The sequence below is a fragment of the Astyanax mexicanus genome, chromosome 10, assembly GCF_023375975.1.
Source record: "Astyanax mexicanus isolate ESR-SI-001 chromosome 10, AstMex3_surface, whole genome shotgun sequence".
Lineage (NCBI taxonomy): Eukaryota > Metazoa > Chordata > Actinopteri > Characiformes > Acestrorhamphidae > Astyanax > Astyanax mexicanus.
The window spans coordinates 33,456,125-33,477,993 of record NC_064417.1 but is presented as its reverse complement, the minus strand read 5'-3'; the positions used below and the strand labels follow the sequence as shown (position 1 = coordinate 33,477,993).

The following is a 21,869-nucleotide window of genomic DNA, read 5'->3' as shown; positions in this document are numbered from 1 at the left end:
TAAACAGAGGCAGTTAAGTTGGGGTTGAATTTTGTTGGATTAATGTTGGTTTGGTACAGAATTGTAACTGAATACATCTGGATTGGGGGTTGAATTTTACTGGTTTGTTGTAGAATTTATCCACAATTTATTGACTCACATTAGTTTAAAACTCTGTCTGAGAGAAATTCACTGGGCTTCATTTGAGTTTTTCCTACACTTCACACTGTGAGTGATGTCAGGCGAGAATGTTCTGGGTCTATATTTGGGTTCAGTTCAATATTTTAAAGCTAATTAAAGCTGTAATGTGTGGTCAAGCTTAAACTGTGCATTAGAGGATTGAGATGTTTGGCAGGGTGATTGGAGGTGGCAGTGGTAATAACACAGTGATGAGAATATTAATGCGTGCGAGAAGTTCACAGATTCACCGTCTGTTTTTTTTCTAATGCTGTAAAACAGTGTGATTCGCTGACAGACGAAGAGGAGGAAAGAGTGTGAAGAGGAAATAAATCAGATGTGACTGTAACACATTCGAGAAGCAGCGACGACGCGTTGAAGACTGCCAAATCATTTCAATCGCTGTGACTCCCGTGTGAAGGCTCACAGAAATGGAGCTGTGATACGAAGCTCTTAATGACAGTCAACAGCTGATGGCATTTCATCAGACCATGCTTATTTGCATTCATTAAATCCACCAATATGCTCGTCTCTGAGATTAATTTTGTCAAGTTTGTGCTGAATTTGGATCGCTACAGTTGAGTTTTGTTTTGTTGCAAAATATTTTGGGCTACAGTTTGATGGAGTAGAGTTTGACAGGTTATAGACAGATTGGGGCACAATTTGTTGCGTAGGTGGGCTAGAGTTGAAGTGGTTTAGAATTCTGAATGGATACAGTTGAGTTAGGGTAATATTTTGTGAAAAAACACTGAGACAACAGAAATAGATGGTTACAGCTGAATTTTGTGAAGTCGGGGTAGTAATTTAGTAGGCTACAGTTCATTTTGGGAGTGGCTACAGTTGCACTGGTTTAGAATTCTGACTAAATACAGATGTGTTGGAGTAAAATTTTGACTGGATACAGCTAGGGAATTTAATAGGCTACAGTTAAACTGAGGCAGAGTTTAAGTGGCTACAGATGCACAAGTTTAGAATTCTGACTCTATACAGTTGAGTTGGGGTAGAGTTTTGTGGAAAAACATTGGGACAACACAGAAATAGATTGGGATAACATGGTTAGAGCTGAATTTTGTGAAGTCGGGGTAGTAATATAAAAGGCTACAGTTAAATTGAGGCAGAGTTTAAGTGGCTACAGTTGCACTGGTTTGGAATTTTGACTGGATACAGTTGAGTTGGGGTAGAATTCTGAATGGATACAGCTGAGTTGGAGTAGAATTTTTGGGAAAAACATTGGGACAACACAGAAATAGATGGTTACAGCTGAATTTGGTGAAATCGGGGTATTAATATAATAGGCTACAGTTAAATTGAGGCAGAGTTTATGTGGCTACAGTTGCACTGGTTTAGAATTTTGACTGGATACAGTTGAGTTGGAGTAGAATTCTGAATGGATACAGTTCAGTTGGGGTAGAATTGTGTGCGAAAACATTGGGACAACACAAAGATAGATGGTTAAAGCTGAATTTTGTTTGTCAAGTTGGGGTAGAATTTTGACTGAATACAGTTGAGTAGGTCACAATTTGGGCTACACTTGAGTTACGGCAGAATTCTGACTGGATACAGTTGAGTTGGGTAGAATGTTGTGGGGCTACACTGGGATTAGACAGAAATGGAGCGGTGATATGAAGCTCTTAATGATTGTCAACAGCTGATGGCATTTCATCAGACCATGCTTATTTGCATTAATTAAATCCATCAGTACGCTCTTCTCTGAGCGAGCTGGCGCTGCCCCTCCCCACATTCCATTAACGTCTAATGACCAGTCGGACTTGAAATGCAGGACATCATGTCCGCTGGCCGCCTCCTCCTTTAGAAACAGACACAGAATATATTTCAGATTTTTATTACAAGCTATTTGAGGGGATTCTCACATACTGCAGACTAATCCATACCCTGGAGCATCAGAACCCAAAATAGAGCCAGAGATCTGAGAGAATCCTGCTATCTGCTCCAGCTGAAGGACCAGGATGTGGAGTGTGGAGTGGGCGGCAGCAGCAGATGGAAGACTGATGAGTAGAACATCTGTTTTCATTGTTGCTTTGAGTTGAGTCACATGTTTGAATGTAAAATTGGAAATTACATTTTGCTGTATGTCTGCCATTATATTGCATGTCTCATAGGATTTAAGTATTTAGCTAATCCCAAAATCACACAAGCCTACGGTCACTGTTTCCAATGCTAAGCGTGGCCTAGAGGGCTATAAAGGCCGCCTCCAGGCCCTGAACACAGTCAAATACTTCTTACAGCAATGTTCCAACATTGTAAATAAAGTTTTCCCAGACATCTTGTGTCTAAAACCGTTGACTTAAGAATAAACACAGGAAAAACAGGTGTCTAATCTTCTCAAAATGATATTTCCCAAAAGAATTGGGACACCTGCTTGTTCACTGTTTCTTCTAAAATGAATGGTGTTAAAAACAGTTAATCTTGGACCAACTCTTCGACTCATCCCTGAAGTATTGGACTGAGCTCCAACATTCCAAAAAAACACAGTTCCACTGCTCTACATCTCAATACTTAAATGTGGGGCTTTATATCCCTCTATAGCCAAAGCCTGCACTGCAAAAAACTAAATCTTAGCAAGTGAAATTTTCTAAATTTAAGGCAATAAATCTTATTTTCTTATCTGAAAATTATCTTTTTGTCTTACTAAGCATTGTACGTGTAAGATTACTTTGCTTATTTTAGGGATAATTATCTTAACCATTCTTACTTAGAATGTGTACCTTATTTTAAGTAATTTGAACTCAAAATAAGCACAATCAAGCAGCAATCAAGTTATTCTGATTCTTGTGTCCAAAAACAGTGACTTTTTTGCTTGATTTAGGTGTTACTTCACTAATTTTGAGACTTTGCCATTGCTTTTTGTAAGAAATCTTACTAAGAAAATTTAGCTTACCCCATTGGCAGACTTATTTGCTTAATATACATATATTTGTCTTAATTTGCATATATGTTGTCTAGTTTTTGCCAATGGATTTTTTGCAGTGTGGCATTAGGCATGGTGCCAATAACTTATATCTTTTCCCAAATTCTATTCTTTTTGGCAGTACAGTACAGTGGGTGCAATGTAGCTGAATCCATTCATTAGAAGGAGTGTCCACAAACATTTTGGACATAAAGGGCAGAATAAATGATTAACAGTTTAATGGGGAAATCATATAACCTGTATTGACTATATTTTAAAGAAGAGGAGCTGCAGCAGTGGTTAAAGGAGCTAAATTTAAAACATCTATCCAAATGTCCATACATCTGCTCTTACTCTTTGTGGAGGATAACTCTGTTATGAAGCTCCAGTGAAGTTCAGATAGCAACACTTCGATCCTTTCGTGATGAGTTCATAATACTCAAATTATCTTGTGTTGAGTTTATAATACTCTGATCTTCTTTAGTTGAGTTTGTAACAGTCTGATCTTTTTGAGTTTAGTTTGTAAAACTCTGATCTTGAGTTTAGTTTGTAATACTCTGATCTTCTTAAGTTATGATAGTAATGCTCTGATCTTGTTGAATTGAGTTTGTAATACTCTGATCTTCTTGAGTTCTGTTTTTTAACTCTGATCTTCTTGAGCTGAGTTTTTAATACTCGGATCTTCTTGAGTTCAGTTTTTAAACTCTAATCTTCTTGAGTTTATTTTTTAAACTCTGATCTTCTTGAGCTGAGTTTTTAATACTCGGATCTTCTTGAGTTCAGTTTTTTTAACTCTGATCTTCTTGAGTTTAGTTTTTTTTTTACCTCTAATCTTCTTGAGTTCAGTTTTTAAACTCTGATCTTCTTGAGCTGAGTTTTTAATACTCGGATCTTATTGAGTTCAGTTTTTTAACTCTAATCTTCTTGAGTTAAGTTTGTAATACTCTAATCTTCTTGAGTTGAGCTTGTCATACTCTGATCTTCTTTAGTTGAGTTTGTAATACTCAGATCTTGAGTTTAGTTTGTAATACTCTGATCTTCTTGAGTTTAGTTTGTAATGCTCTGATTTTCTTGAGTTATGTTTGTAACACTTTGATCTTCTTGCATTGTGTTTAACTCTATATTTTAAGTAAAATACTCATCTTTTACCAGTTATTGGGACTCCCTCTAACTGAATGCATTGCACTACTCATTTTGAACATTTATTATCACTATATCAGCAGATCCAAATCAGTAGATCTGTCCGAACTTCTAACTCTAAGTAAACAAAGATGGCCGCCCATTTGTCATCACGGAAAATAAAGTGGATATAAGCGGTGTTAAGTGCAATCTTTATGTCCTGCAGGAATTACAGGGTACATGGATATTGCTGTGTTAGAGCAGACCTATCATTACTATAATAGGATGCTGTCTACAGAACCACACATTCGTCATCATTAGTTAAGAGCTGGCCATCACTTACCTGTGCCTGAAATCTTTATTTCTTCATGCAGCAAGATGAAGAATATCGACATCATATAAACATACGAGATAAAAAAAGAAAAAAAAATCATTAGTGCACACAGGGACAGCCTTATCGTTTATAATGTCCATTAATCAATCTGACATTAAACCCATCCACTCCTTCTGCACACCCAATGAATCACTGGATCAATTAATGCACCCTATCACTGCTGCCCCGCCCATCTCTGCATTATGAGTCATTCTTCACAGTTGAACTGGGCCTCCAATCTCACCAGGGCTAATACAGTCTAATTTTCACACTGAACTTTTACACTGATCACCTGAAAAAAAGGACAAGATAAGAGTGTTTAGGAGAATCTATCCATCTATCTGTTTATCCAAACAGCTTTCAACCTAATTCATGCATTCATCTGTCTATTTTGAATTCATCCACTCATCTATACAGCCACTCACTCATCAATCCATATTAATTCATTCATCCATCCATAAACCTGGGTGCACTTCCATTTACCCATTCATCCATCCATCCATCCATCTATCCATTTCTCCCAAGGTCCGTCCTCCTAATAAGCCATCCAGGCATTGATCACCCATCGTTCTGTTTGATCACTCATCTAATAATCCAACCATTTAATCAATCCATTTCTTTATCCATCCATGCCTCAGTCAACCTGTTTATAAATCCATCCACTCGTCCATCATCAATCCATCCATCCATCCATCCATCTATCCATCCATCCATCCATCCATCCATTCGTCTGTTTGTACATCTAAACAGCCATCTATATATCAATCCACTCCATCCAACTATCTGTCCTTCAGCATGTGTATTCACCTATTCCTTCATCCATCCATTCATCCATTTATCCATCCATCCATTCATCTAATCAACCATTCCTTTATCCAACCACTAAGTACACCCTAAATCTAACTGTCTATCCATCTATACATTCATAAATGCATCCAATCACACCAATTGCTCATTACCTATCTATTCGTCTGTTTGTCCATCTAAACCTCCATGTGTTTTTATCCATCTACTCCAACCAGCCATCCAACTATCCACAAACAACTTGTGTATTTATTCATTAATCTAATCAACCATTCCTTTATCCAACCACTAAATCCACCCTAAATCTATCCGTCCATCCATCTATACACTCATGAATGCATCCAATCACACCAATAACTCATTACCATCTATCCATCTCTTCGTCCCTTTAAACACTCATCTAGTTATCATCTACTTCATCCATCCAACTATCCAACTATCCATCCATCCATCCATCTTATCATTATTGCTCATCACTTCTACATTCACCTGCTTACACTGGCTGTTGCTCAGACATTAGATATAAATTTATAAGTATTCTACATGAAGGTGCATTGTACATATCTATAAATTTGACAATTAATTAATGAATTAATGCATCCATCCTTATCATTATCAATTTCTTCCACCCATCCTCACACTCACCTGAGCTCCATAACGCTGCTGACGTTGCCTGATGGGTAAATGCGTCTGATGTAGTTGAAGTCGCCTACGTACAGACTGCCGTCTCGACCCCAGGCCAGGGCCACGGGGGCCAGCAGCTTGTTACCCTCAGCCTGGGCATTACAGCTGGGGCACGAGATGCTCCTGCGCCGGCCGTTCCCCATGATGGTGCTGATGACTGGAGGGAGCTGAGACAGGAACACATTCTCCCCGCTGCCTTTATACAGGATTCCTGAAATACAGGACACATCAGAAGAACATCGTTCAACATCTAAAAAAAAAGCCCGGTGGGATTAACATAGATCATTTAAAAATCAAATAATAAAATATTTCAAAAACTGCAGTTATTATCCTCATCCATTATAGATGGTTAAATCCAACATGACACAGAAATCACATTTCATTTATTAAAACGGTTCTTTTATGGCACCACGCTAACAAAACCTTATGTGACCTCTTATTCTGTGTGATTGATTGGTGTAATAATGCACTGATTTGAATTTAATGAATCAGGTTGCCCTCTGTAAGCAGTGATATACAGTGAGTAATTGCTATAAAATAGAACTATATCATAAAACAGGGAATTACTTTAAAATGTTTCAATCAGCAAAATGATACCCTTCTGTAGTAACTTACAGAATTGGGTTAACTGCTCACAAATTACTTTACAGATTTTTTTCCAATTTAGTTCAAGCCTTAGTTGTTACAGCATGTGACAGTACCTCCATCCATCCATCTATCCATCCACTCATCCACCCAACCATATATCCATTTGTCTCCATTTGTTCATCCATCTAATGATCTATCAATTATCCAAGCATCCATTAGCCATAATCTCTCAGGTCATACATTCTTACCTCCATTCATTAATTTATACAGCTTTCTGTTCTTCTGACCATCCATTCATATAGGTGTCATTTAATTCATCCAGCTTTTTGTTTGTCTGATCATCCATACATCCATGCATCCATCCGTCTGTTCATCCATCCTTTCATCCAGTCATCCATGTATTCCTTTGCTCGCATCAATCTACTCATTCATTTATCCAAACATTTATTTGTCCATTCAGCCATCTAGTTATCCACCCATTCATTACTCAACCACTTATTCTGTGTATCAATCTGGTCATCCATTTTTCCATCCATCCATTTAACAATTCATCCAGCCATCTATTCATCCATCCATTCATTACCCAACCACTTATTCTATATAACACTCTGCTCATCCACCCATTCATTTATCACCTAACCACTTATAATATTTAACAATCTGCCCTTTTACCCATCAATCCATTCATCCATCCTTCCATCCATCCATCTTCCATCCATCCATTAATCAATGTATTTGTTGGCAATCATCCATTACCCTTCCATCCAATCGTCAATTAATCTATGCATTCATAGATTAATTGAAAATCATCTATTCATTCATTCATCCACATGTACATCTCCATCCATCTATCATTTTATCCAAACATCCATGTATTCTATTGCTCACCCATTCATCAATACATCCATCCATTTCCCAACCACTTATTCTATGTAACAATCTGCCCTTTTACCCATCAATCCATTCATCCATCCTTCCATCCATCCATTAATCAATGTATTTGTTGGCAATCATCCATTACCCTTCCATCCAATCATCAATTAATCTATGCATTCATAGATAAACTGACAATCATCTATTCATTCATCCATCCACATGTACATTTTCATCCATCTATCATTTTATCTAATCATTCATGTATTCTATTGCTCACCCATTCATCAATACATTCATCCATTTCCCAACCACTTATTCTATGTAATAATCTGCCAATTTACTCATTCACCCATCCATCCATCCATCCATCCATCCATCCATCCATCCATTTAATCAATGTATTTGTTGACAATTATCCATTACCCATCCATCCAATCATCAATTAATCTATGCATTCATATATTAACTGACAATCATCTATTCATTCTTCCATCCACATGTATATCTCCATCCATCTATCATTTTATCCAATCATCCATGTATTCTATTGCTCACCCATTCATCAATACATTCATCCATTTCCCAACCACTTATTCTATGTAATAATCTGCCAATTTCAATCATTCACCCATCCATCTATCCATTCATCTATCCAGCAATTTGTCTGGTTGTTTATCTTATCATCCATCACATTATCTAGCCATCAATCTATCTATTCCTTTGCTCCCCAGTGGAATGTTTCCCTTCGTTCTCAGACCTGTTCAGTCCTGCAGTGATAAACAGGCCTTTATAAGTATTAGCCCAGTTATAACTGCTGTGTAAATGGGAATTGAGAGATATATATAATGGAATGTTTTTTGTGTTTTTCACCGGTGTCAACTCTCATGAACATGGAATAGATGAAGCTGTCCCGAACGCACAGCGGTATCGAATTTGTCCTCAGGCCACAAAACACCCACCCGGGGCTCCTGCGGAGCAGCACCACAGATACCGACAACGCAGACGTGTGTCCTGAAACCATTATTTCCGGGAGATCCAGCACGTAGCGCACAAAGCCTGCCATGCTACAACATTCTTCTGAAGCAGATGAGGATCAAGGCCCTGTCCGAGAAAAAAAAGGCCAAAAACGTTTGATCATCTCCATTAAGTTTAACGCTACTTTCAGTGGGAGAGCGAGTGAAGAGCTCGGGTCATTACAGATAAATATTTCAGACCTGTGAAATTTTAACTTGTTTCTTTTTGGGATTGGCTTCAAAGAGGGACTTCAAAGGGAAGTGGCATGCCCAGGGCCATCAATTATTCACAGCCAGCAACATGTTACAGCTCCTCCATTCGCTCCACTCCAGTAATCAGATCAATGACTCCGCACTGAGCCGCTCTCCGATTGGCCGGCTGTCAGAGGTGCCACTCAGTAAACGCTCGGCTGGCTGGTCGAGGCCTGGAGCTCCTGATCTTTAGCGGCGCTAAGTAGTGGCAGCAGCAGCAGCGGGTGTCCAGAAGCGTACAGCTGGAAATGTTTGTTCGCAGCTCGAGCGTTCCAGTCGGGTCTGACGGCGAGTCTGATTCCACAGTCTGTCGGATCCCGCTGATCGCGCTTGACTTGCAGAACCGAGCACACTCTTACTCGCCGGGATTTCACTCAGCGTCTAAATGAGCTGAAAGCCTGTTGCCGTAAGCTCAGCCTGGTGCCCGGCCATGGAGAACAGAATGGAACAGTGCCGACACGCTAGCGGATACAGCGCCGGAACAAGCGTGTGCACGCGAGGAGGCTGCATCAATGTACAGTATATGTGACGTTTTGCAGATTTTTGCTTTTCTCCCATGAGAATGGCGCTCAATGAAGCAGCTTTTATATCTGAAGTGGATTGCATTTCTGCACAGCTGCTGCTCGTAAAGTGCCCCTATGTTCATGTGGAGCCAGCTTTTATAGCAGCGAGATATTCTAGATCATTCATACTGTGGTTATCAAGTGTAATAAGAACATGCATGTTTTGAGTCACCAGCTGTGAATTACTTTTTATTAGAACAGTGGGATATCCTTAAAAGAGTTCTACAATACCTGGATAAGCCTGGATAAGCTGAATTAATTTAAATTATATGAGAAAACTGGTTGCGTTAGGTTTTTTAAGTAATGTTGACTTGAAAACTTGAGTTAATTAGACTAGAAACTTTTTAGTTACGTTGCCTAAATAAAAGTAAAAGTACATTTTATTGCTTATTATTTTTTCTTATATCAAATGCTTTAAACAGTAATCCTACTTTAAATGTCATTAGGTAAATATAATAGATTTTTATTTAGTCTTCTCTTTGATTTATTTTAAGTAAAATAATACAGATTTAAAATACTCATACAAAAATTAGAAGAAGAAATAAAATGCTTTAGAAAGAACAGTATAGCTCAGAAAAGTATGCTTGTTCTTACAGCCTACAACATAGACGCCAGGTAGTTACAAGTTTAACTAAGAAATCAAGCCAATAGATAAGAAGCTGCCAATGGCAACAGACCAAACTCAGTTATTGTAAGTTGATTCAGCTCAAAGATCTCTGTTTGAATGTATATGTGCCCACAAATGTTCACCTAATTCAAAATAGCTGAGTAATGTTTGAAAATATAAATTTTTACATAAAACAGACTTAATTTGTTTGATGGATTTATTTCTGGATTCACATTGAAGTATTTAAGTACCATGGCATGCACAGAACTATTCATTTTTTATCTACAAGATAAAAACCTTCTGAATAAAAGGTTCTTTATAAAAATACAATATATATATATATTTACAAACACCTGTTATCAATAAACTAACCTGATTTAATACAGAACCATTTCTGCTTCGAATTAATGACCATGCCAAAAGTATGTGGACACCCCTTTTAATCATGATGTATGGATTTTCTAACACACTAAAGATGCCCTAGTCAACTGTAAGTGAAGTATCAAATAGATAGATTTTCTAACCCACTGAAGATGTCCTAGTAAGTGAAGTATCAACTGTAAATGAAGTATCAAGAGGTGTTAGTGTGTGTTGTGCTGGTGAAAGTGGATCAGGTGCAGCAGTGCTGCTGGAGTTTTTAAACACTGTGTTTTTCACTCACTGTCCTCTTCTCTATTAGACACTCCTACCCACTGGAGATGCTCCACCTCGTAGAAACAGTAAAGTCCGAGACAGAAGCTTTGAATCTGCTGCTGCACAAATTGTATTGATCATCCTGAATCAGTGGTCACATGACGCTGCTCACAGGACGTTGTCGGCGGGCTACTGCAATGCTGAAATTGATGATCCTCAATGGAACTGATCAGATGGACGGTGCGCATAGAAACTAAGAGGTGGTCCTAATATTCTGACAGGATAAATCGCATGAAAGTCACAATGACCTACATACAGAGCCGCAGTATGTGATAATGTAGCAGTAAGACTAAGAGTGTTGTACAGACAGCTGTAATGTGAGTATGAGCAGCGTAACTGCTGCAGCAGCAGTACAAGCTGAGCGCTGCATAGCAATCCACTCGTCTCCGATTAACAGCCTCGCCTGATTAATTGATTGCGCACAGAAGTGGGATGAAGACGTGGTCAGAGGGGATCTCACGGACGTCCGGCCGATAGCAGCCTCTTTCTCATTCCCAGCCCAACAAATCTGCAGTTAACTAAGATGAATCGGTCTGGGTGGATGCTTTTAAGTCTAACTGCGCAGTCGGCTGACCTTCATCAAAGACAATCCAATGGCACTGCAGCTTCGATTCACTCCAACTTCCTCAATTTCACACTGTTCTCCACCATACAGACCAGCTTTCATCATCACAGCCTGGAGAGGGTGTTTAGAGTGGGTGTTTAGAGACAGAGCTTTTAGAGAGAGTGTATTTGAAGGGAGGGTGTTTTAAAACAGAGAGTATTTAGAGAGGGTGTTTAATGAGAGTGTTTAGGGTGAGGATGTTTATAGTGAGAGTGTTTGGTGAGGGTAGTTATTGAGGGTGTTTACACAGAAAGTGATAAAAAGAGATGGTGTTTAGGGAGAGTGTTTATAAGTAATGTGTTTAAAGAAAGTTTTTAGAGAGAGTGAATTTGGAGGAAGGGTGCTTTTTAAAAGAAAGGGTTTAGAGAGTGTTTGTAGAGAGTGTTTAGGGAGAGGACGTTTATAGTGAGAGTGTTTGGTGAGGGTAATTATTGAGGGTATTTACAAAGAGAGTGATAAAAGAGAGGGTGTTTAGGGAGAGTGTTTATAAATTGTGTGTTTAAAAAAGAGAGAGAGAGTGTATTTGGAGGGAGGGTGTTTTAATACAGAGAGTGTTTAGAGAGGGTGTTTAGAGAGGGTGTTTATAGAGAGAATATTTGGAGTGTTTAAGCGTTTCAAGTGGGTGTTCAGAAAGAGTTTATAAAGGGTATTTATAGAGAGGGTGTTTATAGAGAGAATGTTTAGAAAGTGTGTTTAGAGAGGGTGTTTAGAAAAGGTGTTAATACAAAGGGTGTTCAGAGAGGGCGTTTAGGAAGAGGGTGTTTAGAGTGGGTGTTTAGTGTGGATGTTTAGTGAGTGTAGATATTGAGGGTGTTTAGAGTGAGTGTTTCAAGTGGCTGTTTAGAGAAAGTGTTTATAAAAAGTATTTATATAGAGGGTGTTTAGAGAATATGTTTATAGAAAGGGTGTTTAGTCATTGGTCATTCTTGGTCACACTGGTTATTTAGCTTGGTCAGGTGGGTCACACTTGTATACCAACTAATCTCTCAAACTCAAGCAAATACATCCTATACTGCTCAAACCAACCACTGCAAGGTGTTTCTAATTTTACACAACAAACATTAATGCTGCCCCAGTATGGCCTCTGAAGCACCACTCAGTTGGACAGGGTGGTCTCTTTCACTCCCTCAACAAATACCCACCACCCACCCACCCCATCGCCTAGTTTCACTTACACAGCAAAGAGAGTGGAACAGTAGAATGAAAGCTAGGATAATGGTGGCCATTAGAAAGGTTCGGGCTGTACTGGTGATGGAGTGTGTGTGGTATTTCTCCCTCCACGATTCCGTAATGCAATGCTTATGATCATTGATTATTCAATTCATAGCAATCCCGATCAAACAGGAATGGAATAAATAAACACATAAATAAAATGTCAAGCAAACAACCTGAATATGCAATGTGCCAGGTGTTTTGTGACATTTCTAAAAATACATCTTGCTGAGAAGTTGGCACAAATTGAAGCAGAATGGATTCTGTTCCCTGCGTAATGAGCAAACATGGGGTTTTTTATGGGCTGAAGCAGATCAGATCAATAATCCTGCTCCCACTCCTTCATGGAAACTCAGCCCCCATTACACCTGAACTCCATAAGTCCTGCTAGACCCCCTGAGTTCTTCTTGGTCTCACTAAGTCCTACCTGCCTGGTACCCCTGAGTCCAGCTCGAAGCCCCTGAGTTATTTCTGCTTCCTCCGAGACCTGCCTACACCCACTGAGTTCTTTCTGAACCCCCTAAACCCTGCCTGGACCCCCTGAGTCCTCGTCTAGACCCTCTTAGACCTACCTGGTCCCCTTGAGTCCAGTTCACAGCCTTTCTGGAGCCCTTTCTGGACACCTGAGACCTGCCTGGACCCCCTGAGTCTTGCCTACAGCCACTAAGCTCTTTCTGAAAACCACTTTTCTAAATCCAGCCAATCTGCAGTCAGAAGAGTGTAGTTTTTTTTTTTTTTTTAGCTTTTAGTTATTTCTTATTTATTTCCTTTTGCCTCTGAATGGTGAAAGAGCTAGCACTTAGTGCAGTAAGGGGGTAATGATAATGCTGCTCCAGCAGTGCTAGCCAGGGTTAGCAGCAGGCTAAAGTCTGATATACTTGCCTCTGAATGGCAAAAAAGCTAGTGCTTAGTGCAGTTAGCGGGTAATGCTAATGCGGCTCCAGCAAAGCTAGCCAGGGTTAGCAGCAGGCTAAAGTTCGATAATACTCACCTCTGAACGGTGAAAGAGCTAGCACTTACTGCTCCAGTCTTAGTGCTGGAGAAACTTCACTGAAACTCCTGTATAACCCTGTATTTTAGCAGAGTGATTTTACTGCTCCTTACAACCTGACTGGTAGAATTCATACATAAGGCACATTAAATTATAAGATGCACTGTCTATTTTGGGGAAAATTAGAGGACTTTAAGTGAGCCTTATAGTGCAAAAAATATGATAATAAAACTGAAACACCTGTCATTTTAATGTGGGAGGTTTTATGGCTCAACTGGAGCAGCCTGTCCAATCTTCATTATTTGCACATTGCACCAGTAAGAGCAGGGTAAGAGCACAGTTTTGCTCAAAATATTGCAATGCACACAACATTAAGTGTGACATACCAGAGTTCAAAAGAGGACAAATTGTTGGTACACGTCTTGCTGGCGCATCTCTGACCAAGACAGCAAGTCTTTGTGATGTATCAAGAGCCACGGTATCCAGGGTAATGTCAGCATACCACCAAGAAGGACCAACTACATCCAACAGGATTAACTGTGGATGCAAGAGGAAGCTGTCTGAAAGGGATGTTCGGGTGCTAACCCGGATTGTATCCAAAGAACATAAAACCACAGCTGATCAAATCACGGCAGAATTCAATGTGCACCTCAACTCTCCTGTTTCCACCAGAACTGTCCGTCGGGACAATAAATTATTGTGGTCTAAAACCAGGTGTTTCAGTTTCATTGAACCCCTCTATTTACAACACAAGTAAAAAACATTAACAAACAAGGTTAGCCTTATTTTAAAGTGCTACCAAAATACTTTCTTCTTGTTTCTTTTTACTTTGTTTATGTTTACCTGCTTCTGTTCTAATGGGATCTGCACTTATTTGGCGCCTAAAACCTCTGAACAGAACCACATCAATTAGTCTGAGGTCAGAATTAGGACTGCCTCTTTCAAATGCATGCAAAGAATAATGCCTCTCTCTCTCTCTCTCTCTCTCTCTCTCTTTCTCTCCTGAAGCCACTGAGAGGCGATCAGACATGTAAGCCAGGCGGTGATGAGTGTGGCTTTACATTATCAGTAGCTGAGACAAATAGGATTGTCAGAGAGAAGAGCGCTCTCTGGCAGGTTTATTAGCCTGCTGACAGGTGTCGCATCGCTACGCCGCTAACGCTAATGCAGAGCAACACGGTAAACTGAGGAAAGCGAGGGCACTGTGCCCGTATGTATGTTTAAGCTTTCATCTGATTTATGTAACTCCCGATTACCAGCGGGAGACAGATTTGAGTGTAAAGCCGTTTACAGAGCCATTCTTCTTTAAGTAACCTCCTTAAAGTCCAGACTTAATGAGATTAGCATTACGGAGACACTGCTCACCCACTCTGCTCCCAACTCAATTCACTTCTACACTCAATTCAATTCACATAAATAGAGTAATGTGTGTGTGGGAGGAGTTTATGCTCATTTTCAGAAGTTTGGATCAGGTGATATATACATTTAGTATGAATGCAGAAAAATGTACCACATGACGCTAATCTTAGCTTGTAGCTTTTTCATACTTCAGATGACGGGAGGCAAATAGAAAAAAATGACAGATATTTAATAAGTAGAAGATTCAAAAGTGGTTACAAATGTATACTATATAGTATAAAAATTTAGAAAAAAAATGCAAACAGATACCAATAAAGTGTATTAATTAATTTATTAACAAAAGAATTATAAAATAACCAAGACTTTAAAAAGTCAAGTCAAGTGTTAAGACCACGACTATGTAGTAGACGAGTAAGAGACACAATCAACCATTGTAGGAGTTGAGTTAAGACCAAACCACTGCAGAAAAAAGAGTCTGCGTCAACAACACGACTACTAGATAAGTGGATTCAAGAGTAAAGATCAAGACCTTGCAGTAGAGTCTGTGTTAAGACCAAGACTTTGTAGGAGATGAGTCTAAGTTAAGACCAAGACCTTGTACGAGATGAGTCTAAGTTAAGACCAATTTTTTTTAAGAGATGAGTTAAGACCAAGCCTTCGTAAGAATCACACTCAAGGCAAGACCAAGACCTTGTAGGAGATAAGACTGAGTTAAGACCAAGACTTTGTGGGAGATTAGTCTAGTAAAGACCAACAGTTTTTAGGAGATGAGTCTGAGTTAAGACCAAGACTTTGTGTGAGATTAGTCTAGTTAAGACCAACAGTTTTTAGGAGATGAGTCTGAGTTAAGACCAAGACTTTGTATGAGATTAGTCTAGTTAAGACCAACAGTTTTTAGGAGATGAGTCTGAGTTAAGACCAAGACTTTGTAGGAGATGCATCTGAGTCAAAACGAAGATTTTGTTGAAATCAAGTCCGAAGACAAAGTCCTGAGGCAAGACTACAATGATGCAGGTGTAAAATTCAACTCCAAGACCATGACTTGTAGTAGTCAAGTCCATCCCAATCCCAAGTAGTAGATGACTCCAAATTAAAAGCAGGACTTTGTGGTCGTGGACTAAAGAGTTAAAACAAACACAAGATCATGTATACGCCAAGCGATTAAGACCAAAACGACTAATTAGTCAAGTCCTAAACTAAATCAAGACAAAGTGTAACATAACTTGCATTCACACAACTAATATGAAAATACTGTGGATGTAACTGACACCAAACTGACTGTGGCCATCTATTAAAAATACAATACAAAAGTTCAGTTTGATTTTACTTCACAAAACTGTGAAGAAAAAAGAAAAATCAGTAAAGGAGGTCTTGCACTGTTCTTGAGAAAAAGTGATGACTCCTTTTTTATCCTGAGACAAGACAGGACAAGACAGAGGCCACTCTTTTTTCTTTAGTACTCACCCAAACTCATCTAATACAACACTACTCAGGATATTAAAATAAAAGCAGCATAAGATAGATGAAAGAATACGGTACGGACATGTGCATTAAAAATCCGCATTAATATAGGTTTTAAATGTTATAAAAAAGATCATAAATTTTATAAAGAATATTAAATATATATGAGGACATTCTTCATGCCTCACTGACGGGTCAAATGATGTAATGCATAATGCACCAAAAACGCCTAGGGTCCAGCACAGAGATATCTAATATCTGAAGTGCCCGAGTGTGTGTGTGTGAGTGTGAGAGTGTGTGTGTGGGGGCAGTGGAATAATGTTGATGGTTTAGATTAATCCACTGCTGCTCTACAGGTGTAAAATGGGAACAGGTCTTATTAGATGGGATCGGCGCTTAGAGAGGATAAAGTGCCCAAAGCTGCGAGAGGCGGCTAAGCGGGCGAGCGTGACCATCTTTCTCCTGGCAGGTCGGCAGATTAAAGGGTGCAGAGATCGCAGGGCCAGCTGGCACCGGGCCAGAGAGCTAAAAGAGGCTTAACATGTGTGTAAAGCGACGGGACGGGAAAGGTAATCCAGACAACAGACAATACCACCTTTACTGCCAACCTAATCCTGCCCTGCTGCTGCTGTACATTACTGCACATACATATAACACACCATGTCTCTCTCTCTCTGCATTCTATCTCTTTCTTGCTCATCTCATTCTCTCTTTTTCTAATCATAATCTCTCTTTTTCGCTCATTGTTCTCTCTCACTCTCTCCTTCCCTCTCTCTAGTTTTTTTCATATATTCTGTCTTTCTTAATCTCTCTCTGTATTCTTTCTTTTTTGTCCACCTCATTCTCCATTTTTTGCTCACCAATCTTTCTTTTTCTTTCTTTCTCACTTATTGTTCTCTATCATTCTATCCCTCATTTTCTTTGTATCTTTCTCAAACCTTATTCTCTTTCTCTCTGTCTTGCTCATCATTTTCTCTCTCTCTCTCTCTCTCTTTCAGCACTATTACTCTTTGACTTTCTCTTACTCTAACTCTAATCTTTATTCTCTTTCTGCTCGACTTGCTCGCTATTTTCTCTCACTTTGTTCTTGCTCTCTCTCATCCTCTCTTTTATAATTCTCTCTGTCTTTGACTCTCTCTCTATCACTCTATCTCTTGCTCATCATTGTCTTTGTCTCTCTTTCTTACTTATCAGTCTCTCTCCCTTTCTGTCACCTATAAATTTCTCTCTTTGTCGCTCATTAATCTCTCTCTTTTTTCTCTATTTTACTCTCTCGCCCTCTATGTCTTGCTTCCCTCCATGTCTTGTGTCTCTTTCTCACAAACCATTCTCTCTTCCTCTCTCTTGCTCATAATTCTCTCTCTCTCTCTCCATCTCACACACTATCTCTTTCTTATCATTCTCTCACTTACTTTCTCTGTATCTATCTTGATCTTAATTCTCTGTCATTTTTTGGTTTTCTCTCTTTCTCTTTTTCTCTCTTTCTAACTCATTATTTTCTCTCAGCATTTTCTCTCATTCTCTCTCTCTCTCTCTCTCTCTCTCTCTCTCTCTCTCTCTTTCATTATTCTTATCCTCTCTCTTGCTCTGCTCGCTCAGTCAAAATCCAATTTTAGTAAATCATAGTTTTTAAGATCCCTTTTCAACTGTTTAAAAACCATGAACTGACAGGAATGAAACTTGGTGGGTGTTGGTAACAGACTGCAGAGGCTCATCTTCAGTGATGAGTCTTGCTTTTGTCTTGGTACCAGGCCAACATTAGGTTAATGAGGTCCTGAAACCAGTGGCTCTACCGTTTCTAAACAAACACTGGTGCTCTTTTCCAACAGGACAATACTCATCCACATACTGCTGTCGAAGACACTTGATAACTATGGCCAGCTGCATTTCCAGATCAATCCCTTGGAATTGGAAATGTGTCTGATGCTATTGGCTGTGTATCAACACTCCACCCCTTCCTCAAAATCTGCAGGAACTGTGTGAGAGTATTGGATCTGCATTGGATGGATTATCACAGGATTCCATTAGGAACCTCTACAACTCCATGCTGAGGCGCCTGGCATGCATTAAAACGTGTTACACGCTAGATTTGTATATGTAGCTAAATAAGTCTAATAGGATTGTAACTGGGATGGTAGGTCTGTAACTGTCTGGTGGGTCTGTAACATTGTGCTGGAGAGTTTTTTATCTATGTCAGCATACTGCACTTCAAAACTAAGCAAAGTTCATCGATCCACATCATCCAAACGCTCGTGAAAATACTTCTGACGCTGCATGTCGCGTTAATGAACTCCATTTAACTGGTCATTACTCTGAGCCACAAGCCCCGTCACACTGGGTTCTATTATATGCAAATGAGGCCACTGGAGAGCCGAGTGTGGGATCAGACAGGCTGTCTGAGAAAAATGGCCTGTAAAGCTGCTTATTAGGCAGTGAGGGGCTATTTTGGTTTAAAACAACATTTCAAATAAAACAAAAATAAATAGATAAACAGGCCACTACTGTTCAACCATTCCCAATGCTCTCCTGATCTTCTCAAATTCTGAGCATTTGTGTTATTGAGGGGTTCAACGGGGTACAAGAACAGCAGAAGCAACGGTGACTGACTGAAACAGTATCAGCTTCATAAATCAGAATAAACGAGGTGCTTATCTAAATTTGATGCTCAGGTGAATATTAATGAGTCAGGTTCAGATAGCTGACCCCAGGCCAGTGGGTACTTACCGTTCTGCAGGTCCAGGATGTGATGTTTATCCAGTGTCCACCCGCCCATGCTGGACGCTTCAAGTTCATAGCCCTGCAGCTTGGCACTCCGCTTCTCCCACAGAACCACCCCCAGACAAGACTCGTACTCGAACCCCACTGACACTGTTCAAAACATAAAGAATGACCATCAAGCATCTAAATAAAGAGACCATGCAGTTATAATACATTACATTAAGTGGGCGGTTTCATCCAAAGCATCTTACAAATAATGAGTTACATACTGTAAGCAATAGAGGACATGTCTATATACACAGTTCTCTGTTAAATCTGAGCTGGAGTCTAAAATACTGTGGCCCAGATGTGGCCCATAAGCCATAATGAACACTTATGTAAAAAAAAAAAAAAAAACTCTTTGCCGAGCTTTTGTTTACATTCCTCCCCTGTCTCTCTCTTAAGCTTGGCGTGACTTTAGTTTCGGCCCGTTCTTGGGCTCCCTATTTCCTTATAAGGGCGTTTTTTTCCAGCCGTGTCTCCAATTCGTGTATTGGAGTGCGACCCTGACGACACAGGTTCGGTCCTGCGTGAGGAGAATCGAGAGTTTATAGTCTAAGCTGGAAGTTAGCATCTAGACTGGAGTTTAGAGTTTAGTTTTGAGTGTAGATTCAAAGCCTGAGCTTCAGGAGCTAAACTGATTGTAACTGGGGTCCCGCCTCTAGCTCCACTCAACCTTCTGTACAGTAACGTCCTCCTGACTGTCCGGTTCTGTGCGCGAGTGTGACATTAGCTCGAGGCGGGTTATTAGCCACATTCCTCAGCAGGATTCTCATTGTTCCTGCGGCGAGATTTTCAACAACGACCCGCCGACCTTCTCCAGCCCGTCTGCTTCCAGCGCCGCTTCATTTACAGACTAATTATACATGCAAACAGTCAGCACCAAACAGGTGGCCTTTAGAGTTATTATTTATGACTTTAACCCAGCGCAGTGTCGGCTCTCGCGCTAAAGGCCAGGTGGAGCTTAAACAAACACCCCGACACCAACAACACTATCTATCTGTGTCCAACAGCGCTGGAATTATTCTGTTTTTTTTTTTTTTCCTCTGAGAACAGCCAGAGGGTTTTAAACAATAAGACGCACAAAACAAAGACTGGAATTTAGTTTAACTGAGGGCTTTTCAGACCTGAGTTAAAACAAAGTTGATGTGTGTGTTGCATTGTATTCTGTACATTTAATCTGGTCAGTTTTGTCTGGTTTTACAATGCAGTTTAGTGACTGAGCGCACTAAAGTTTCTACTTTCTCCATCCGGTCGCCATCACCTACGTCGGCTATGTCTCATTATAATCAACAATGAAAAAGGAGGGCCTGTATGTTGTCAGTTTGCCAAGTGACTTTTCCAGTTGTTGTGCTTAATTTTGCCTCCCTGCCAGAATGTGATTCCCTTCGAGTGCAGATGTGTTCCACAGCAGAATGAGTGCATTAGATTTCCTTTTATTTCTGTTTATAAATAAGGCTTATTCTACAGTTACAGTAGATACAGGAATCACCAGACTAATCTGTGGTATCCATACTGCTGTGTGAGGCGCCTGCACACAAAGGGGGTCAGATTTTGGCACAACACTGTGTCTTTTCTTATTCTTCTTGTATTGTTTAATAGGTGATAATAGCCTGACTCAAGTTACTGTAATCAGTTAGAAAGATGGAACCATCCGAAAAAAATTACTTATGCAAACTTATGGAAATGAACTGTCAGCTGAGCAAGATCGAGTATCCAGAATGCAGCAGCACGTCTGGTCTTCAACCAGCCAAAATGGGCTCATGTCACTCCATGGCTCATTGAGCGCCAATGGCTACCAGTTGCTGCTCGTATCAAATTCAAAGCTCTTACAATCGCCTACAAGGTGATGACAGAACAGCTCCTTCCTACCTGCACTCACTCCTGAAGGCTTACGCTACCTCCCGGCCGCTGCGCTCCTCCAATGAACGTCGCCTCGCTTTACCAAACAAACATTCACACAAAGCAATCCAGACTGTTCTCATACAGAGTTCCCCAATGGTGGAACAGTCTGTATGAGTGTTTATTAGAATTTATGAGTTCATAAGCATTGCTTTGAGTGTTTATAAGTATGTATGACTATGTATGAGTGTTTATACATGTTTATAAGTATGTGTAAGTATTTATACGTATGTATGAGCATTTGTATGTATGTTTATAAGAGTGTATGAGAGTTTATAAATGTTTATTAGTGTGTATCAGTGTTTATGAGATTTCTTGAGTGCGTACATTTGTACATGTAAATTAGTTCATTAGTATTTATAAGAGTTTATTAGTATGTATTAGTGTTTACGAGTGTATGTTTGGAAGGGTTTAAGGGCCAAACATTCACACAAAGCAATCCAGGCTGTTCTCATACAGAGAGTTTCCCAATGGTGGAACAAACTACCTTCCACTACCAGATCAGGAGAATCTCTTGCTATCTTTAATAAACTCCTGAAGACAGAGCTCTTCAAAGAGCACTTACTCTCCTAACACCTCCTTCTTCCCCTCCTTTACTCCTCTATCCCATTATTTCCCTTTGACCTCCTTTAGGCCACTCAATGCAACTAGTTTTTGTCTCATGACTTTGAGAATCGGCAAAATTGTGAAAATTGAGCAGATTGTCACATTGTACTGGAGAGTTGGGACAAGCAGCACAGGCTGATTACCATATTACACTTATCACACATTAAACTCAGGCCGTCTGCCATATTATAGTTAGCAACTGGGGTGTTTGCACATGCAGATTGGGCTGACCACTGTATTATACTCAGCAACCGGTGATTTGGCTCAAGTGGCTCAGTCCAGTTGTCACATTAGGTGTGATATTCATGGTAGTTGTTTTTGCTATCTGGGTGGGTGTTACC

At 39.8% G+C, this 21,869-nt stretch overlaps 1 protein-coding gene across 2 annotated transcripts in view; it reads right to left on the bottom strand.

Moving 5' to 3' along the window:
- Positions 1–21,869, bottom strand: part of si:dkey-237h12.3 (teneurin-3) — a 269,612-nt gene that overhangs the window by 21,626 nt on the left and 226,117 nt on the right. For both annotated transcript variants that reach the window (XM_022684019.2, XM_022684021.2), the window contains 3 exons: positions 18,988–19,131; positions 6,006–6,255; positions 4,527–4,547 (listed from right to left, as the gene is read on the bottom strand). In XM_022684019.2, coding sequence (XP_022539740.2) covers positions 4,527–4,547; positions 6,006–6,255; positions 18,988–19,131 — 415 coding nt within the window. The remainder of the gene's footprint in view (positions 1–4,526; positions 4,548–6,005; positions 6,256–18,987; positions 19,132–21,869) is intronic.